The sequence below is a fragment of the Astatotilapia calliptera genome, chromosome 6, assembly GCF_964374335.1.
Source record: "Astatotilapia calliptera chromosome 6, fAstCal68.1, whole genome shotgun sequence".
Classification (NCBI taxonomy): Eukaryota; Metazoa; Chordata; class Actinopteri; order Cichliformes; family Cichlidae; genus Astatotilapia; species Astatotilapia calliptera.
In genome coordinates this window covers 28,829,576-28,848,705 of record NC_137427.1, presented here as the reverse complement: position 1 = coordinate 28,848,705, position 19,130 = coordinate 28,829,576, and the positions used below count along the sequence as shown (strand labels likewise).

The 19,130-nt window shown below is 40.4% G+C and overlaps 1 protein-coding gene across 17 annotated transcripts in view; it reads right to left on the bottom strand.

Moving 5' to 3' along the window:
* The window catches only part of sorbs2a (sorbin and SH3 domain containing 2a), a 50,916-nt gene extending 32,361 nt beyond the window's left edge, over positions 1-18,555 (bottom strand). For 13 of the 17 annotated variants that reach the window (XM_080303048.1, XM_080303050.1, XM_080303058.1 and 10 more), the window contains exons 1-6: positions 18,064-18,555; positions 12,255-12,406; positions 2,410-2,465; positions 1,624-1,713; positions 389-415; positions 136-260 (exon numbers count right to left, since the gene is read on the bottom strand). In XM_080303048.1, coding sequence (XP_080159174.1) covers positions 136-260; positions 389-415; positions 1,624-1,713; positions 2,410-2,419 — 252 coding nt within the window. In that variant the 5' untranslated portion in view covers positions 2,420-2,465; positions 12,255-12,406; positions 18,064-18,555. The remainder of the gene's footprint in view (positions 1-135; positions 261-388; positions 416-1,623; positions 1,714-2,409; positions 2,466-12,254; positions 12,407-18,063) is intronic. The other 4 variants (XM_080303053.1, XM_080303057.1, XM_080303049.1 and 1 more) reach the window with 3 other exon arrangements.
* Between the last annotated feature and the right edge of the window lie 575 nt (positions 18,556-19,130).

Genomic DNA, 19,130 nt, shown 5'->3' with positions numbered 1-19,130 from the left:
TTTTCCCCACTCAGACACTCAAAAGCCAACAGAAGCACATCACATCATGAAATTACACTTGTAATTAAATTTTAAATAGCAACAACAGAAATAAATGCGTGAGTGTCTGTCAGTGTACTGTGAATGATGTTTCACCTGTGAGGGGGACTTTTTGTCCTGCAGATTGGGTCTGACGCTGCGAAAGCCTTTGGCAGCAAGCGATGAGCTGCTAGCATCTCCGTTTTTAAGGCCGTCTGTTGCGCTGTGTGACCGCCAAGAATCTGAAGATAAATTTAGTAATTTTACCATTACTAATGTTTTCTGACCAAGTTTGCTGGGATCATGTGGGATGTTTTACAGCAGTGTTAGGATTGTCCACCAGAAATCACCAAAAGCATCAGGCACTTACCCAAGTCCGATGAGTGAGAATCACTCCCTGGGGAAAAAAGGACACAGCAATAATAAGCAACATGGCTGAGTGTTCCTTACATTCATCTCTGCAACAAACTCCAATATACACCTACTGTGCAAACATTTTTAAAAAGCTCTTAAACATCAAGATACAATTCACACCTAATTACCAAGAACTGCTTCTACTGCATTTTTAACAGCTAATGATTTTCCCCCCTGCATGCTACAACGTGTCTGTGGGTTTCCTCTTGAGGTTGCTTTCCCGTCAGCTTAAAGGATAGAGACAGAAAACTCATTCTTGAAGCAATTTTCACGCTTCACGCTGTAACAGGAGCATCATCTAAAGCAAACGTTAAAATCCACTATGAGCCACTTCAAGAAAGGCAAGTTGGAGCTTCAGGAAAATATGTGAGATAACCTAAAAATGTCTTTGAGTGAACTTGAAATTATCTAAAAGGAAATCAAAGAAATCGAGACTCTATAGAGACAGTTATCAAACTGTAATATCAAAATCTATGCCAAAATGATTTTTTTCTGCATTTCAAACTCCTGGCATAAAAAAATATCAGCATTTGCTTCAGTGACTGAACTTGCTTCCTATGACTAAAAATACAATCAAATAACTGTAATCTAATTTAACACTGAACTCACAAACAATAGTACTCTGTGGTGAATCTAGTGTAACAGTAATTTCATTAACGATGCCATTTTCTGTACACAGAGTATCTGAGGATAATTTAGCTTAGGTCAAGGAAACAGTGTAATGCCTAACCAAAAAAAAGAAACATATATTAAAAAAACCCTTTAAAAACATTAAGGTAATATACACATAGACAGGGAGAAGACATTGTGGGATGTGAGAACATAATATCACTTCTACAAAGAAGAAGCAAAAGAATAACAGCACATAGATACAAATATGACGAATGAGTGAAGGAAGCAAAAGAAGGAAATGAACAAAAGGAAATGAAAGAATTACACAATGAACTGATTAGGAAAAAATAGCATCCCACAATCCAAACATTGCTTAAGCATACCGAGGCAGCCACAGCCTATTTCAAAGTATTTCAAATGTGTTCAAGCCATAACAGGATTTTCAACAACAACAAGCCACTTAGATGTACCTCATGTCCTTAACCGATAGTTTGGCTCAGCCAACACTTGCAGCGGCCTTTTATTTGGGTTATTTTGGGAAATAGTTATGTTCATTTGTATGTTTGTGAGTGTTAGTACCTGTGGCTAGATTTGGTGAGCTCTGGACCCTCTTCATGGGAGAGAGCATGAGTGACAAGGCCACACATTTGCGAGCATATCCTCCGCTATCTGAGAAATCACAGCCAGGCAGATGATCATAGAAGCAAAAGCTGAAGCATACATGCACATGCTTGTGCGCATACTGCCATAAACAAATGCATTCAGCCGGAAAGATAATAATTACAGTAACAATATTGCAAACAAAGGCAGATTTGGAGGCAAAGCACATGCATTTCAAGTAGCTGATTTTTACTGGCACTCAATAGAAAATTAGGAAAAAGCTGTGCAAACACGAGAACTGCAAAAGTGAACAAATCAAAGTCAATATGATTTACTGCATTAGCTTCCACTAACCTAAATATTTACAAGAGATAAAGTGAGACATTAGTTGTTTTTAAATCAACGTGATTCTGAACTGGGTTATTACCAAAAAATAAATTTTAAAAAATCCCAAACTAATGATTTTATGATCATGACATGACGACAGGCAGAAATGTAAAACATGCTCTTTCTTGTTATATTTCTCCCATTTTTCTCATAGATGAATACATTTTACACTTATAACCTGAAGTCTTATATAAGACACTGTTTTGTAGTAAAAGTTTCATGTATGCTCATCACCGTCATGGCTGATAAACCCACATGACAAAATTATTTTAACTTTTCCAAACAAAAGCAAGACATGGATCGGACAGGTGGATGGGGGACTTCCCAACGATCCTGTAAACGCTGCACTCTGTACTTGTTTTTGGATATATACTGTACCTGTATTCATATTGAAGAGCACTTCTTACTGATCGGCAGCAGGGGCACACACTTTCCTAAAAAACAAAACAAAATACAAAGTATTTTAGAAAGAGATTTAAACTGTTTGAATAGAGTTTCAAATCCAAGACCTCAAATAGATCTTCTTGAGGGTAAAACCTCAAAAGCAGATTTTGGAGATTCCGGTGTTAAAACACAAAACTGTAGCGAGGTACCTGCTTTACTGCAACCAAGCATATGACTGTGATTAGTTTTTAGTGTGCTCACTAATTTGGCTTTTTTTCCATTCTGAGAAATGATGGCAGGCTGGGTGCATGATAGTATTTTGTAAACATGGAATAGATCATTTTTCACTGAGAAACAGCAATAAATGATTTCTAAAAAACTATATAAACTATATAAACTATTGGATATACGAGTGACAGGAAAAGGACACAAATCAAAGGCAAAGAATCATTACAACTGACAAGCAAACAGCACACCTGTTTTACAAAGAAACAAGACTCACATCGCTAACACTGCCTGATTCTGTTTAACTCTGTTTTTTATCTTTCTATTCTTAGAGCTGAGGAGAGAAATGCACAGATGTTTGGGCTATATGCCCCATAGCTGTATGTTGCCAGTTTGTTAAAAAGGATGAAACAGATTATATTCACCAACAAAACACATGTATCACCAGACATTTGTTTCAACACTGTGACAGCTTAGGGCCTCTTTGCACGCATGTGAGGTCCTGATAATTACAGCTGTCATTTACTGGTGCTTATTTGGGGGACGGTATGCAATTGTATTCTGACATAAATGTGTAAACTGCCTTAGCAGTTGTCCCCAGTAATGAGTGGCACGAGATGGATGACCCAGCATTTTAGTACATACTGTATTAGACCATACTCACAACTCCAGTCTTAACAAGGAGATAAATACAAAACAGTTTTAATGACAGACTAAGTTTGAAGTACCTAAGAAACATTTATTGCTGCTAACTATACAAGTAACTACAGCACCAGCCTCTCAGAACCATTTCATTTACAACTAAGTAGTTTATGTACACATAACAAACAAAAGACAAAAAACATGCAGCTACAACCATTAACTTGTAATACAAAACATAGTGAAACACATCTACCATCACAGGGACTTTATTTTCCTGTCAGCAGATTCTATTTGATTGCTTGTAATGGTTTTAAGAAATGCACAAGGTGTGATGAAACTGTCTTGGGCCCCAGTCACACAGAGCTTAAACTCATTTGGGGCTAAAGACCATCAGGAAACTACCCGCCATGAGGGAAAAATCTATAATCCCTGATCGGTTAGCAGACAGTTGCTAGCATCTGCTGTGAAATCAATTGACGCAGGCGTAGAGACTGGAGACCCCTGGTAACCACTAGTCACTAGGGAAAAGTGTGTCGTGGGAGCCTGTTGACAGTCGATTTGGTTGCAGGGGTATACAGTGCTGCACGACAAACCTTCTTGTGATTGCTTTGGTTCCCAATTGAAGACACAGAATCTTCTACAAATAGTAACAAACTACTTGCTAAGCAATAGTAAAACTAAGAAGTGTGATGCAAACGGGGGATGGAGACTACTTTCCTTCATAGTAAATGTTTTGAAACGTGTTGGTTGCAGCAGTTATGAACAACTTTTACTATGAAGGCAAACATTCTTTGTTTCCAGATTGTGTTGGACTTTGAAAAGTTTCTCAGCTTGGAGAGTAGACGGCGAGTGTTTGTAGATGAGGGGCATCTGTGCAACAACCTCTTTTCAACTGATTTTTATCAGGCATCAGCCAGATGCCTCCAGCCAACACTGGGGGAATAGACTACAGCAACCAGAGGTTGCCAGGGGGTTGCCAAATGGCCCAAGCCAGTGTGACTGAGGCCTTACCTGATTTGGCCAGTCACCCAATAAGGTTGTCCTTTTAGATCACCCTTTTGGCCTGATAATGCTCCTCACTTGACTGTAAGGAGCATCATCATTGATGAGAACAGCGATGCAGAAGCAGTTTTCAGCTGCATCATATCCTCGACCCCAAGGCTGAGACCGTCAGCTGTACTATAACTGTGTTTTCTAGCCACACAAACACAACCTTCACTCACCACCTGGACTAGGTGCCAATCTTTGCTGCCTGCAACTTCAACCACTTTCCAAAATTCAAAATCAAGCTGAAGGGTAGTCACTTTGACAATGGGGGAGATTCAGCATGCACTGCAGAGGCACAAGTGCAAAAGGATAAAATGTAGCAGGTACACAGTGAGCTCAAAATGCTCGAGAGGTGTGTAACAAGTTGAGGTGGGCCAAATATAAATCAGGTAAGGGTTTTTATTTTGGCCATAGATCTTTATCATCATAACTTATAGATATTTTGCCCTGGCTTTGAGATTTTGAGTGCTGAATCTTTTATCACTTACAGTTACACAATATTATTTTTACTACACTTTCCTCTGCTCAGCCCTGTGTCCATCTGCTTCAGAGCAGGGTAGACCCACAGTAAAGCAGTTATATAAGCAAACTCACCCTGAGATGGAACGAAACAAGAGTACATTAAATAGATAAATTAAATTACAAGAGGTATCCTGCTTATCACCCAATAAGAGATGGGATCAGCATGTTTTTATCATGAAGTAACGTTTACTGACAAATTCTTTTTTAATCTGTATTCTTCTTGACATAACCTTCAAGCACCATGTCTTTGATTAGTTTATCCATATTCACTGCTTCATTCTTCCAAACACAGCTAATTTTGGTTGGCAAATAAAATCCTAATATTTGTGGGAGTGCATGAAGACAACATGGGATACTTTCTGTCCCTCAAGACCTAATCCTCACCCTCATACCCTGTGTCCTCATAAATCTTGCTCTCAGAAACAAACACGCACACATACACACACACACACGCACACGCGCGCAGGCACCCAGGGGTAAATCATGGGTCTGGCGTCGCAGGCTGTCGGCGTCCAAATGATGGTCAGATTATAAACAGCATCATGTTTCTTGGGGACAGATCAGCGGCGACACAGCAGCTGTGGCCGTGGTGTAATATTAAGGCTACACACTGGAAGTAAAACGCTCCGGGCTCAACACCTCAGTTCAACTCTGCCTGCTTGTCAATATAGAGCTTTTTAAAGCTTTTAAATACAATCTAGCAACCCCGTCTAAAGCCTGGGATAGACCATTAGTAGCTCTTTAGCATGTGCCTCACTCTATTTGAAAGAAAGTTTCCAAAATAATCCTGCAAATACTCCCCTAAAATGCTTACTGTGTTGCTTGAAAAGGAAGCCTGGAAATAAATGCAGACAGACCAAACATCTGATACTCTGTCAGCTCTCAAAACCTTAAATAAATACTCAATAATAAAGAAGAGGACTTTGTTTTCCAGCAAGATGCTTTGGATTCTTGTACTACTTTTTAAAGTTGGTATGTCAAGTTTCTTTCGAGACATTTTTTGTTTTTTTTTTACTTTGCTGTGGTTTTTCCACCGACTGTAATTTAGACATCGGTTGGCCACTCTGGAGACCAGTGTGTATATAATTACTGAGTGTAATAGCTGTGGGACAGCAAATATACAACTCAGAGCTAGAAGCTGCAGAAAGCTGTGATGTCCAGTATCGGGGCCATCAAGTCTCGTTAGTCTGCCATGTGGCCCTCTGAGACCTACCTGGTTTACATTATTGGACTAATAGGGCTTAAACTTTATAAACTTTATTTATAGACAAGAGACTGTTACTGTAAGAGGAAGTTTGTGTTGTTTTGTGTCAGTACTAGAAAAACATTTTTGCTAATCTGAGTTTCTCACCATGAGCCGTTTTCTTAATTTTCCTTCCCTTCATCACATGGTAAGCTTAAACAGGAAGACTTTTAATATTGTTGACTTAATCAATCACGTGTTGACACAAATGTCCTTCTGAAAACAACTGATAAGTTTGAGTACATGTATGGGAAATTCCATGTGTAATCTGAGCGCTGTTTTAATTATCTCATAAAATCCGAGCGGAGACAGCACAACAAAGCTGGACCACCAAAGACCGGAAGGAACAAGTGTCTTTGCCAGTATTAACAAAAACAAAACAACAACAGTCACTTAGCTAGGATGCTGTGAAAAATAAAGATATGCCCTCAAAAAGTGTTCGACAGGATACCATTAGTCACTGACTGCTTTGACATAAACAAAACAAGAGTCTTAAGAATAAACATGCCACCATCTTTTAGGGGGAGTACTTAAAGAGCTGAGAGAAGCACTTTTCAATATCATGTGCCTGCTAAACGGACCTTATACAACTGATGGTGTTTTCTTATAAGCTATAACTGCATTGAAAAAAAATAATTATAAAAACAATACTTTGCTGTTCAAGATTATGCAGAAGAGTGTGTATGGGGGAAAATCACCAGGTGAGAGTGAATGGTCATTAGTGATGAGGGGACATCAGCCTCAAAGGTTCTGGTACTGAAGTGGTCACTCACTAAGATGCACTCACAGATTAAAATTTGTAGCAAATCTGTTAAAAGTGTTGCATATGACCCTGAATGTCCCACTGGAGGAACATCTGAGACCAAAACAAACAGTTGCACTGACCACACCTTTGTGTTTCATATACAACCAGAAACTCTGTGTGCACACAGTCCTGCAAAACACGAAGCCAGCCTGCTTCAATGGCAGCTTTAATTACATTTACATCAACATAAAGGCCAAAGTTAAACCAATGTAAACTCTGGCTGACTGAAACTGTACCTACTCTTTAAATGATCAATTGGTCTTGAGGAAAGAAAATATGTAAATCAATGCAATAAGACCACTGTATATGATAGCTTTATTGGACTATGAGTAATCAATACATTTAATAGGTAGCATTTGCAGTATATTAAATCTCTGTATTTTACACAGAACTGAGAACAACAGACTCAGAGCTGCCCGGATTCATCATCCGTATGATGTCAGAAAAACAGAACAGCTATATATCAACTTTATGTCCAGCTTGGTTTGGCTGTTGCTGCTTACTTGAAGGTGAGGCTGGGCATGCCTCTCCATATAAAGTGACTTTGATATTTTGGGCCTCTGTTTTGACAAACTATAACCACAGCAATGTCTTCTTTGACTTCTTGTCTGTTTACAGTTGAGATTTGTGCACATAAGTTGCGTAAATCAAACAAACCAATTTTATTGTTACTCTTTATTTTCTGGGGAGACCAGCTGATGTGCCCGACTGCACTCTAAGGGTGGGGAAAATGTTTGATACAACAGAGCATTGAAATATTTTGCATGGCAATATTGTATCAATACAGGGGCACCAAATATCAAAAACTATAAATGATAACTCATCCCAAGATGAGCAAACTTATATTAAATCAGTTCACCTGAAAAAAACAAAACAAAACAAAAACAAACACTGGACACACTTAGCTTGACAAAGTTGCCCTTTTAATTTAGAACAAGTTAACGGCGCAGTCACACAAGTAAAATATGACAGCGGCCTCCGTACGTCACCAAAAGTCAGAGGCAGCCTGGTGATTGTATTGAATTTTCCCCACGTTCTGCCACATAACCCGTGGTGACTACCCAGAACTTGAGGGCGTTGTACACTCACAACCACTCTGATCTGATTTTAATGCAAAAAAATAATAGATGTGAGACAAGTTTGTCAATATCTTTCTTATCCAATAAGATACTGACAAAGTATAACTTTCTGAACATACTTCGCAGTTGAAAAAAGGTGATGAATCACAGTTTATGTTATTGCAATACTCAGCATTTTGCAAAATGTTAAAACAGCTTTATCAATGTTCAAAATGCTTGTTACAAGCTTTAGTGAGAAAAAGAAGAAGCAAAATACAAAAAATACTGCAGCAGAAATATTAATGGACACGAGTTGGAATGTGTGCTCTGCGTATTACCTGTAGGGATGCTACACAGTAACAGCCAGGCCAGTGCATTTTACGCAGATACAACAACAGCAAACAGAGAAATCTGGAAAACCTATCTAGGAGGAATCAGAGAAAACAAACTCCTTTTTTAAACAGGGAAACACAAGGTCCCGGGAGATTCAACATAAATCTCAGTCAAGACATGACCAGACTGAAACCAAACCGACGGGGACAACAACCCCTCCAAAAAAGGCAGGATTTAGCATTGCTTCATTCCTTAATTACTGAAACTGAGCCAAATTTTTTGCTTTTTTTTCTTCAGTGTTGCATTTTTGTGGTAAAAATGTGGGGAGTGTGGGATTGTGGTAAAAGAAACGAAAGAATCAAAACAGTAAAAAGAATTGCCCACTGTGCTTTAAATGGACACTGTAGCCACGTTAGCCCAACAAATGTTAATAAAAGTAAACATTGAAATAGTTTATAAGCCTTTTAATAAAGCTGCAGAGGAAGCGTTAAGAGCTTGTAACCTTTTCCTTTTTCAAATAATGAAGAACATAAAAAAACAAAACAAGTTTTTGTCTATGCTTAATTTAAAACTCCAAGTATCTTGGCATCATTTAGCCACACAAATGTCCTAACAAAGTAATGAAAAATATAACCTCCCATAATGGTGGCAACAAAGTCAGATTTAAATATTACATTCAGAAAGCGATGAGTAATCCATGTCACGGTGATTTTAAGCACTTTAACACAGAGGCATGTGTCAAAATCTCTGCTGAGCAGCGGTGTTAAAAATCCTTTAATGGCCACATCACAATGATTCCTGGTAATATGCCGGTCATTTCCCATTCATATGATTGAGGTGCTATTGTTTCAGCATGCTGCCTTTCCTACATACCTTAAGAAACTTCTGACCTGCAATTCACTTTAGAAAAGCGGATTACTCGAACCATGAAACAGTTTAGGCCCCGCACTCCAGCCTGTTAGAAGTATGTTAAATACCCGTCCATACCACTAAATCTGAATAAATGGTCTTTAATGATTCCTTTAAAAAAACGAAACCTTTCTAAAGTACAAAACGAACAGCTTCAATCCTCAAGCAGAACACAGTTTAAGCCTCTCACAAAAGCTCTAAAGTATTTGTTGTTAGATGCAGGAATGTTTTGTCGGTGCCATGTTACTGTTCTACCAGCACATTACTGCCAGTAGTTGAACAACAACCACTTGCAACAAAGTCTCTGTTATCAGCCTTGTTTGCTCAACCTTGCCACTCATTAGCGGACCCCCCTCCCCTCTGGCTGTAAGAATGGACAGGGGAGGTCAACACACTGACCCTGCGTGCCCACTCACTGCCCATACGGCAAACAACAGAGAGTGTGTTCTCCAGATTGCATCACAACGACGCTAACGAGCACAGCCATTGGCCCGAGAGCACTAATGCAATTATGTAACACAATCCCTGGTACTTTGAGTCGGGGATATGGGAGAAAAAGAATGAATTGGATGTGACACTTGGTGGGTTTGTTATCTCAGTCTTCCTATACAGAATTTATGATGTGCTCTGTGTGTAAGGAGAGAGCAATTTAAAAATAAAAAATAAAAAAGTGCATAGAAATCTAATAAAATCAAGAGATGAAGAGAAAACCTTCCTATTGTGTTGTGTTTAGTGAAGGAAGTGCAAAATAACTGGCATCCTACTGAAAATGGAAAATTATATTAGTTGCATTATGTAAGCTCTGTGCCAAAAGCTGCCCGAGGAAACATCTGAGCAGCCCCGCTCAACAATACATTTAGGGCTGCCACAGTTTCATGCCGGCTCCTTAAGAATAAGCACAACACACACAAAGATATCTAACAAAAGCTTGAAAACTATTATTCAGACTGCAGCCCACACAACAAGCTAATATAGGCAGAGCTACGAGAAGATAATAGAGTGAGCAAATGAGAGGACAGTGTGACATTAGGCTAAATGTCAAAGCAATTTCAAAGATGAAGCTTGAGCGTTTCCTGACTTGTCATTTTGACGTAATGTAATAGTCAAGCTCCAGCTTTCTGAGTGAAGGAAGAACAACTGTTGTTCAGCTTGGAATCTGAAACATTTTGAGTTTAAAATATGATGTTTGAACTACAAATACCATCAGCCGATGAAAACTATTCATTACAACTTGGTGTGGACTTCATAAAAGCAATATTTTCCTTTGTGCTTGCAGAGGATGCAGAAGTTAGTTTTTCCACATGCTACGAGTAAACACGCCCATCTCGAGGGCGACAAAGTGTGACGAGGTAAAGAAATGTATCCTGAAAATATGCAAACACGTCAGAGAGATGACAACAAAAAGAAATTCCAAATTACAATATGTAAAACAAAGTGTTTACGTCTAAGACTTTGTTAAGACAAACAGTTCAAAAATATATTTTTTGATTTGAGACAGGAGGTACGCTGAAGCGGCAGGGCTATCTGTTGTGCCCAAGATTAAATTCCCCATGCATAGTCTGGATTCCCCAGGTACCAGTGTTAAGTGTCGAGCATGAAGACAAGAGGAACTTGATTAGAGGAGGCGCTATATTTAATGCCATTAGCCGTGACCTTTTAACCTCGAAGCTGGTCAAGAACATTAGAAAAAACTTTTTCCTATTTCCAGGATTCTAGATATTTGCATGAGAGCCTCAAATAAGAGCCTTGCATTCGCTTTGATTCAGTAAAATAAAAAAAATTTTCAGCTTTAGAACAAACAACCAGTAATCAGGAATGCGGAAAAGAAGGGCTGAAACAACAGCCCGGGTAAGCTCATAATCATAACTACCACAAAATATTCTATCCTTAATTTTAAACACAGACACTGCAGAAAAAAAAATCCCTGATTTCATGCCAGATTCATTTAATTTTTCTAATAACACCAGCTTCATAGAACTGCCACTCCACATGACACACATCTAACCAAGCAAATGCCATCAGCTGAAGAAGAAAACTATTCATTACAATGAAGCGTGGACTTTATAAAAGCAACAAAAAGATTTATCTAAACAAAAAACCTTTACAAAAGTATTGCTGACCTCTGCAATCAGTTTTAATGAGGCTGGAATGACGCATATGAATGAAGAAAAAAAAAAAAAAAAAAAGAAGAGGTTGCCCTGTGACGTTTGCAGGGAACGCACAAAGTGACTGTGTATGTGAGATCCGGAAGAAAACAAATCCAGCCGCCCGTGATACAAACCGAGGCTGGGAACCACCCCTTACTGTGTACCCAAGGGGTCAAGGTGACATTCCACAACACCTCTGAGATTGGCCTAATGGAGGAATTGGTGCATGGCTTTTGTTGAATAGGAAATAAGAAACCATGAAAAAAGGCTGTAACAAGAGACTGAAGTATGTAAAAGGGCCCGAAGAGGGAAAGGATTCTGGGGCAAAAGTTAAGAGGTTACGGAGTTCTTATAAATATATTTACAAACAAACAAATACACAAAAATCTGATAAAGTCATGCTCAGGAAGTTAACGCTCACAACTGTAATCTAAGCTTTTTTTGTGATCCTATTTCTTAGGTGACCGCGGTCAAAACCGCTGTTTTTATTTGACACCATTTCCTCTGTCCACTGTCACAAAAGACAAAAATTCTACTCTTGGGCTATAATTTTTGGTTTTGGCAGCACAGATAAATACTATTCCCTTTGGGTGTTTGGGCTGTAAAAGCTATTCGGATCTCTTTTAATTTAAATCTTTTTAAAGCATCTGTGTTCATAACAAGTAAATATAGACACATGACAACCGAGTAGACAGCGCTGCAATATCTGCGTGCCTTGAAGAGGGTCTTTGAAGAAAGCAATATAAGATATTAGGACAGGTTAAATCCAAAATATCCACACTCGGATTTAAATTTGTTTTAATAAAAATGGTTTTCCTGTGAACGCCAACGAAATGCAATCCTGCCCCACTGCAGACAACAGAGTGCAGGTGCAATGGTCCATCAAGTAAAGTAAATGTAACTCTTACCGTCATAAACCCAAAAGACTGGAGAAGTGCTAAGAAGAGTCACGTATGGCGTTGTGACTTAAAGTCCCCCTGTGCCTTCCACTTTCTCTCCTCTGCTCAGGACAAGTATCTCCTCCCGCTCAAGCTTTAGTCCCAAGATCCCCGTTCAATGCCTGGGAAGCACAGAGACAACAGACCGAGGAGAAAGTTAAGAGACGGAGTCGAAGAGTGGGAGTGACAGGGAAAGAGAGTTGCCTGTTTGGGTGAAGCAGTGATCAGATACGGTTATTTTCAGACTCTGGCATGCTTGTCTTTGAGACTGGAAAGTAACCCCCCGGTGTGGATGGGTGGGGGATAAGTGACAGGCCTGAGTATCTCTATTTTGCCACACACATGTTTGCATGCATGCCACGCAGTATAAGCGCACGCATGCCCATGAAGACAAACTACTTCTAAGCACACGTTCACACAATTCATACATTCCAAAGGAGTCGCAGAGTGATTCTACTGTATGCTACATCGGGTAGATACACCTTTCAGATGTTAGGCTCGCCTGAGGTGTGAGAAGGGTGTAAGAGAACCTCAATGTACTCATCTCCTCCTAACAGGTTTTATGTCACAGTGGCCAGAGTTGTCAGTTTGTGGCTATGTAAAGTGGCAGCATCCACACAGAAACTGACAGGAGTCTTAAATCCTTCTCACATGAGATTTTCTTTCTTTCCTTTTTTGTTGTGGTCAGCTTGACTTTGTGTCAAGAATGCTCCCTCGGAGATGTGAATATCCAGCCACATAGACATGACATGCAATTGCACTTTTTCTTTTCCCTTTTTAAATCCATGTAAATACATCTTGTACTGTCAACGTCATACCAGGCTCTAAATATACAAATTATATGACCACTCACCTGTACCATTAATAATCTTTCCCGCGCTGTAATCCATATGGGACTGTATATTTGGAAAATGACCACACACATGCACACAGACGCCGAATATACACAGGAGAGAGGTCAGCCAGAAGCACCTCTAGACCCCAGACTCCCTGCTATTCCTAGAATGATGATGTAACTACTGCTATTAGCATGTCATATTTAGAGCCTGGATACCTAAAACCAGCCAGGCAGCTACTGTGTAACATGCTATTTGGACAACATCCAACGCATCCACTTAAAACAAGTTTTTAACAATAAACAGAAGAGGCGCAAGAATCCGCAACTTACAAATTAAAGTGCGGTAAAGGCTCGGGCAGAGCCGAGGTGCCACTACAAAAGAAATTAATTAGCTTCCATAAACCAAATCCTGAGATATGACAAAAACAGATGAGATTCATACTACAAACCTTCCACCAAACAGTGGGCGGATCTCTTTAGTTTGCTGTCATTTTAAATGTATTTATCTTACTCTACAGTAGCTGACCAGCAACTATTTTAGTATAAGGCCATAAATTAGAAAAAAAAAAAAAGCTTCATAGGCTCTGCCAAACCTGTTGCCAACTTTTAAATCAAACATGGACACAGCTAAGTCTTGATCAACACTCTCTGTGCCTGCTGTCATCATGCAGATGATGAAGTGGTAATGTAAAAATCCTGTCTACATGGGCACGAATGGATCCAGTGACGAGTAGCGCTCCTCCAACTATGTCTCCCAAACACCTAGGCTTCAGACTTTAGGGTTCCTGAAAGCCCCACAGCAGCGATCAGTGTGTCAACAAACATAATCAAACAGCAGTTGCCCCCCCAGAAACATCTCATCATGTGGGAAGGATCACTGAGGTATGGTGAAAAGCTGACAACTGACAGGTGCTAATGATGCAACCTTGAGGCCAAAATCAGGGCAGTACCAGGGGACCAATAAAGTTCTATCATAAGTGCTATCAACTATAGACTTAATCTTGTAACCTGGCATGACAAACACAAGCAGCAGGATCTGCATCACACATCAAAGCAAACAGATTTTTGACCACATTCCTTACTTGAGATCATATTTTGGCTCTTCTAGGTGTGTCCTACTTAGTGCTGCATGTGGAAGAATGATTTATAAGACAATTTAAAGTAAACGGACAGAGCAGCAGCTTAGTAATGATCTTATTAAAGTACCAAAGCAAACTATTTTTATAGTGACTGACACAAACTCACACTCAAACGCACCGACACTTTGACCTATGAGCCACTCTGGACTACAGTAGCCGTGTCGACATGCTCTCACCCGTACAGTTTCAACACCTAATTCATTATCAGCTTCTCCAAGGCCCTGCCATTCCCAGTTAAGTAAGTGGTAGGATATAAAAAGCAGAAGAGCTGCGCATGTAGTAAGTGTCACTTACTGGAAAACACTTAAATCTGAAGATCAAAAAAGGAAAAGCATATTCACAAAGCAGCGTGCTCTTTAATAGAGATATAATAGTTTAATAATATTTGTTTTTCTACAAACTTTTTTTAACATGTATTACATAACTGGTGTTGTGAACTCCTTCAGTATAACTCATACATTCAGATCTGGCCATTTTTGAGTGGCCAAGTACTGTACTGGTTGGCCCTCTCAAAGACGATTCTAGATTTGAACCAGCTGGTCTGATGGGGGCATTTGCGTGATGAGTTTGCACATCCTCCCTGTCCCCATTTGGGGTTTTGTTCAGGTTGCTCCAGCTTCCTCTCACAATTCAAAGACACAAATACTAGGTTGGTAGATAATTCTAAAATTGTCATATGTATGAGCGTGCATGTTTGCCTCATGTGGTAGCCCTGTCTATGACGGTATAGTGACTTGCTGAGGGTGTGCCCTGCATTTTGCCCTTTGTCAGTGGGGTTAGGCCTCAGCCCCTAATGATATAGGGATACACGGGGCTTAATCTGATGTATGACAAGCTGGATGTGACCACAGCAAGTAACTGTGGTGTTGCACGGGCTTTTGGTCCACTTTTCTAGATTTACCATAATTTGAAAGCACCTGGCAGGACTTGAATAACATGAAGTGTAACAGAGGTATAGCAGGCCCACTCAGTGTACTCAGAGGCTTAGTGTTTCTGCTGTTTAACAAAGCTGGCTGTGTATTACTTTCTGTGTTTAGCCTTTATATTTAGAAACCTGTGGTTGTTCTTACAACCACTGAAATAGATTAAAAGGCCTCATGACTGAAATAGGATTGACGTGCAAGGATTAAATTAGGGAAAGATCTTGGCTGGAAATACAGGTGAAGATATACTTGTCAACTTGCAGTGTAAGTTTTTAGACTTTTAATTTTCCAGATACAGTATAATTTGAACATCCCTAGCGGTGTATAGATGCAGAGGTTTTTCACAAAGCCAGAAAAATGTGTTCAAGTCCATTTTATAAGATCAGATAATGCCATTTTTACACATTTGATTATTACACATCACATACATATGCACAAGTTTGCCACTAAGCAAACCATATTGGGTGGGATTAAGGTCCCTGTATGGTCATCCGCAGGTGCAACAGAGGCTGGCTGACCTGCGTCTGTGTGCTGTCGCTGTGTACTGTCTCCAGGGGGCAGTGTAAAAAATATGTGGAACAACCGGTAATGTGGGCTCTTGTTTGCACTCATGTTAGTCATTTTGGTTTGGCCACTGTCAAGTCATGATCTACTAGAACGTCTCTACAATGGAGTAGGACTAATAAAGAATCAGAACTGTCCATCACAGCCATTGTTTGTGTTTCCTATCCATGCTTCTTTCATCTCTGTTGTTTTTTGCTTTTCTTTGTCTTTGTGGTAACTCAACTACATTGCACACCACAATCAGCATTTGGCCTCGACAGCAGCTTTTTGGGGCCGTCTCTGTTGCACAGCCAGATAACTAAGCAAAAATGATTCCAATGCAGGACCGTATCAAGTCTTTTTTTGTGCTACAATGTGTTGCTTATTTGTCAGAATAAAGTATCTCTGGTTCAGTAACAAAGAATTACTGATTACTGTGCAAAAAAGAGGATTTCTTTAGATAAAAGTGGCTCAGCAGATGAGATTTTAAAAGAAAAAGGCATCAGCATGACACTTTATGATGCATGCTACAGGACATTGTTAATGGGCTCTGGGAGCAGGCACACACCACTTCTCAAACACTACTTGAGCCATGACATCAGACTCTGGAGAAGGGCACAGTGAGGGGGAGATAAAGGAGGAAGCAGAGCAGAGGATACAATGAGAAAAGAGAGGGCACCAAAACAAAGAATAGACATGGGAAAATTAAAAATGAGTGTGAGAGAATGATAGAGTGAAATAAAGGCCACTGTGATAGTAACCCCCTCTGCTACATTCTGTACTTTCAGAAGAAAATGTATCACATTCGCCCATTCCCTGACGACCTGCCTTGATCCTCTTTCTTTCTCTCTCCCTCTCGGACACACATGCACCACACAGCTTCTCTCCCAGTAACTCTAAACTAGCAGGTGCAACTGAGTTAGCAACAGAGACACTTAGTTTTGGGCTCTCTGGCCATTAATCAAATCAAAAATGCTATGATTGCTCATTATGAGTGTATATTTAAGTCCCTGTTATTGGTCCTCTGCGAAACAGTCAGTAGCCAACTGTTGCTCGTCACACTGCATCCTGCCCGCTGCTTCCTCATCAGAGACAGAAGTGTGTAGTCACAGAAATACAAGAAAGACAACATCAGAAACACCGGCCAGTATGGCCTAAGGCACACACACACACACACACACACACACACACACACACACACACACACACAGCAAAAGACACTCACAAGGCAGGTAGAAAGGTAGGCCTCACTGGGAGTGGTATGTGGTTCCCGGAGTGATAGTGTTACAGTCTGTGCATCCTGGACACATCCCCATTTTCCCTGCTCATCCAGCATTCATATGCATCTTACGGATACTATCCGTTGCCCCTCATTACATCATCCGTTTAACCAAGTTAGAAGACTGGACAGAAAAAGCTGTGTTATCCGTTTTATTTTTGTTTGCTTGTTTTGAACTGGGACAGCAATGGCTTTGAGGAAGTCAGACAGCAAGGCAGCAGATGAGTTTTCCTATCTGCATAGAGACTGACTGATAAAGCTTTAATGGCAGATGAATGTGAACTCAGGAAGCAGGAATAAGGAAAAACTGCAACTCAGTGATGACTGTAGGGTGGCCCTGCGCAGAAGCATTGCTCTACATATTACACACAAGATGAAATGAAAGAATTGCAGGGTAACAGTGTTACTATTATCATCATAAAACCAAACTCAATAAGTTATATGTTCTTCGTCCAGTTAGAAAATAAATATCTGCTATACGCTTATATCCTTTTTTCTTACACATACGGGAAACTGTATTGACCAATGCACAAGTGCAAGCTAACAATAGAGATTATCCTAAGCGTTTAAGATCTAGGTTAAACGTGGATATTTCAGTTCATGTTTACAACTATCAGGAGGCTGCATGTTCTTCCCACACTGCTCTCATAATGTCGGTCCTTACGGTTTTAGAAATATTCTTTGTAAAGCTTAAAAGCTTGTGGTTTCGTCATTTATCATCCTCCCAGTCCCAACCGCATCTTCCTCTAATGCACTGGAGACACCAGTCCACCGGAATGCACTTTAAATGGAAACCGAGTCGACCCGACCGCATCCCGGATAAGCTAATTCATTTTCTCGAGTTTCGTCAATTACAACTGCAGGGTCATAACTGCTTGTAAGGCAGTTAAAACAACCCAAATAGCCTTGTTTACCAGCTCTAACACCACGAAATTAAGCCGAGGGTCAGATCTAGTGCTGCTGCTGCTGGTGCAGCTGCTAAAAGCGACGCGGAGGGAGAGATAAATATATAGCCCCCCTGTGTTTTTTAAACAACAAACTGGTAGTGTGTACTTACCTTAACACAGCTGCCACCTCACCGGACAAATTCCCGAAACATGTCTAATAACATGTCTTTTCCATATAAAACGAGTGAAGTCCTCGGACAGGCGCAGAAGTGACACACACCGTGAAGCTACGGCGGCTTCGGGAGCTACTGTGTGATGAAACCGTACACCTGTTTTCAACGCGCATGGATGTTGTGCCAACCTTGACTGAAGGCTACTCCCTCTCTCCCGGGGGGTCACTGGGCCTCGGACAGCAATGCGGTGAAAATAACCTGTCCCCTCTCCTTAAGACACTCCAAGGAGAAGGCGGCACAATTAAGTTACCGCCTGCCTTTCTTTCTCGACTACATGCGCGAGCCGCGCCGCAGTCCCGACTCTAGCGACTCTGGAGAAGAGAAGCGGCGTCAGTCCAGAAATGGACCGGCTCTGCCTCCGTTTCCGTTTTTCGTTATTAGTGAATGATGTCTTGGCTTCGTTCGCAAAATGGCCTCTGTTATTTTCATTCAGCAACAGTCTACCGCGAGCTTCTCATTGGGTCTGCGTGTAGCCATGGCAACGCCCGCGGTTCAATCAGTGTTTGCAGAGGACACACACAGCACACGGGAGGCCTGTGTACGGCTCACCAACAGGAAAGTGTCACTTTGCCTTCTATCTGCAGCAGAAACACACAATAGACTGACCTCAGATATGAGGCGGGGTGCTGACGGTTTGTTTTAATGGTTAGACCATGACACAGGCTAAGGCTCGAAGCCTAAATAAGAAATGATTCATAGATGTTTGCTAGGAATAACTTTGAAGCTGTGTTAAGATTTATATCTATGCTGTCCTGGTAGCATTTTGTCCATCACCATGCTTGTAGGTTTAAATGAGTTCTTTTAGCTACCATGTCCCTACCGTGAGCTGTAGGTATTTGCTTCTAGATACATTTGTTTCTACTTTTTATTATTATTATTTGGCAGCGAAATCTTTTAATTATCAGGAAATACTCTGCTGTGATAGTGTGGGTTTATTTGAGTGCTGACCATAAACTGTATATAAAAGATGCACATGTCCACTATGACATCACCTGGTCATAAGT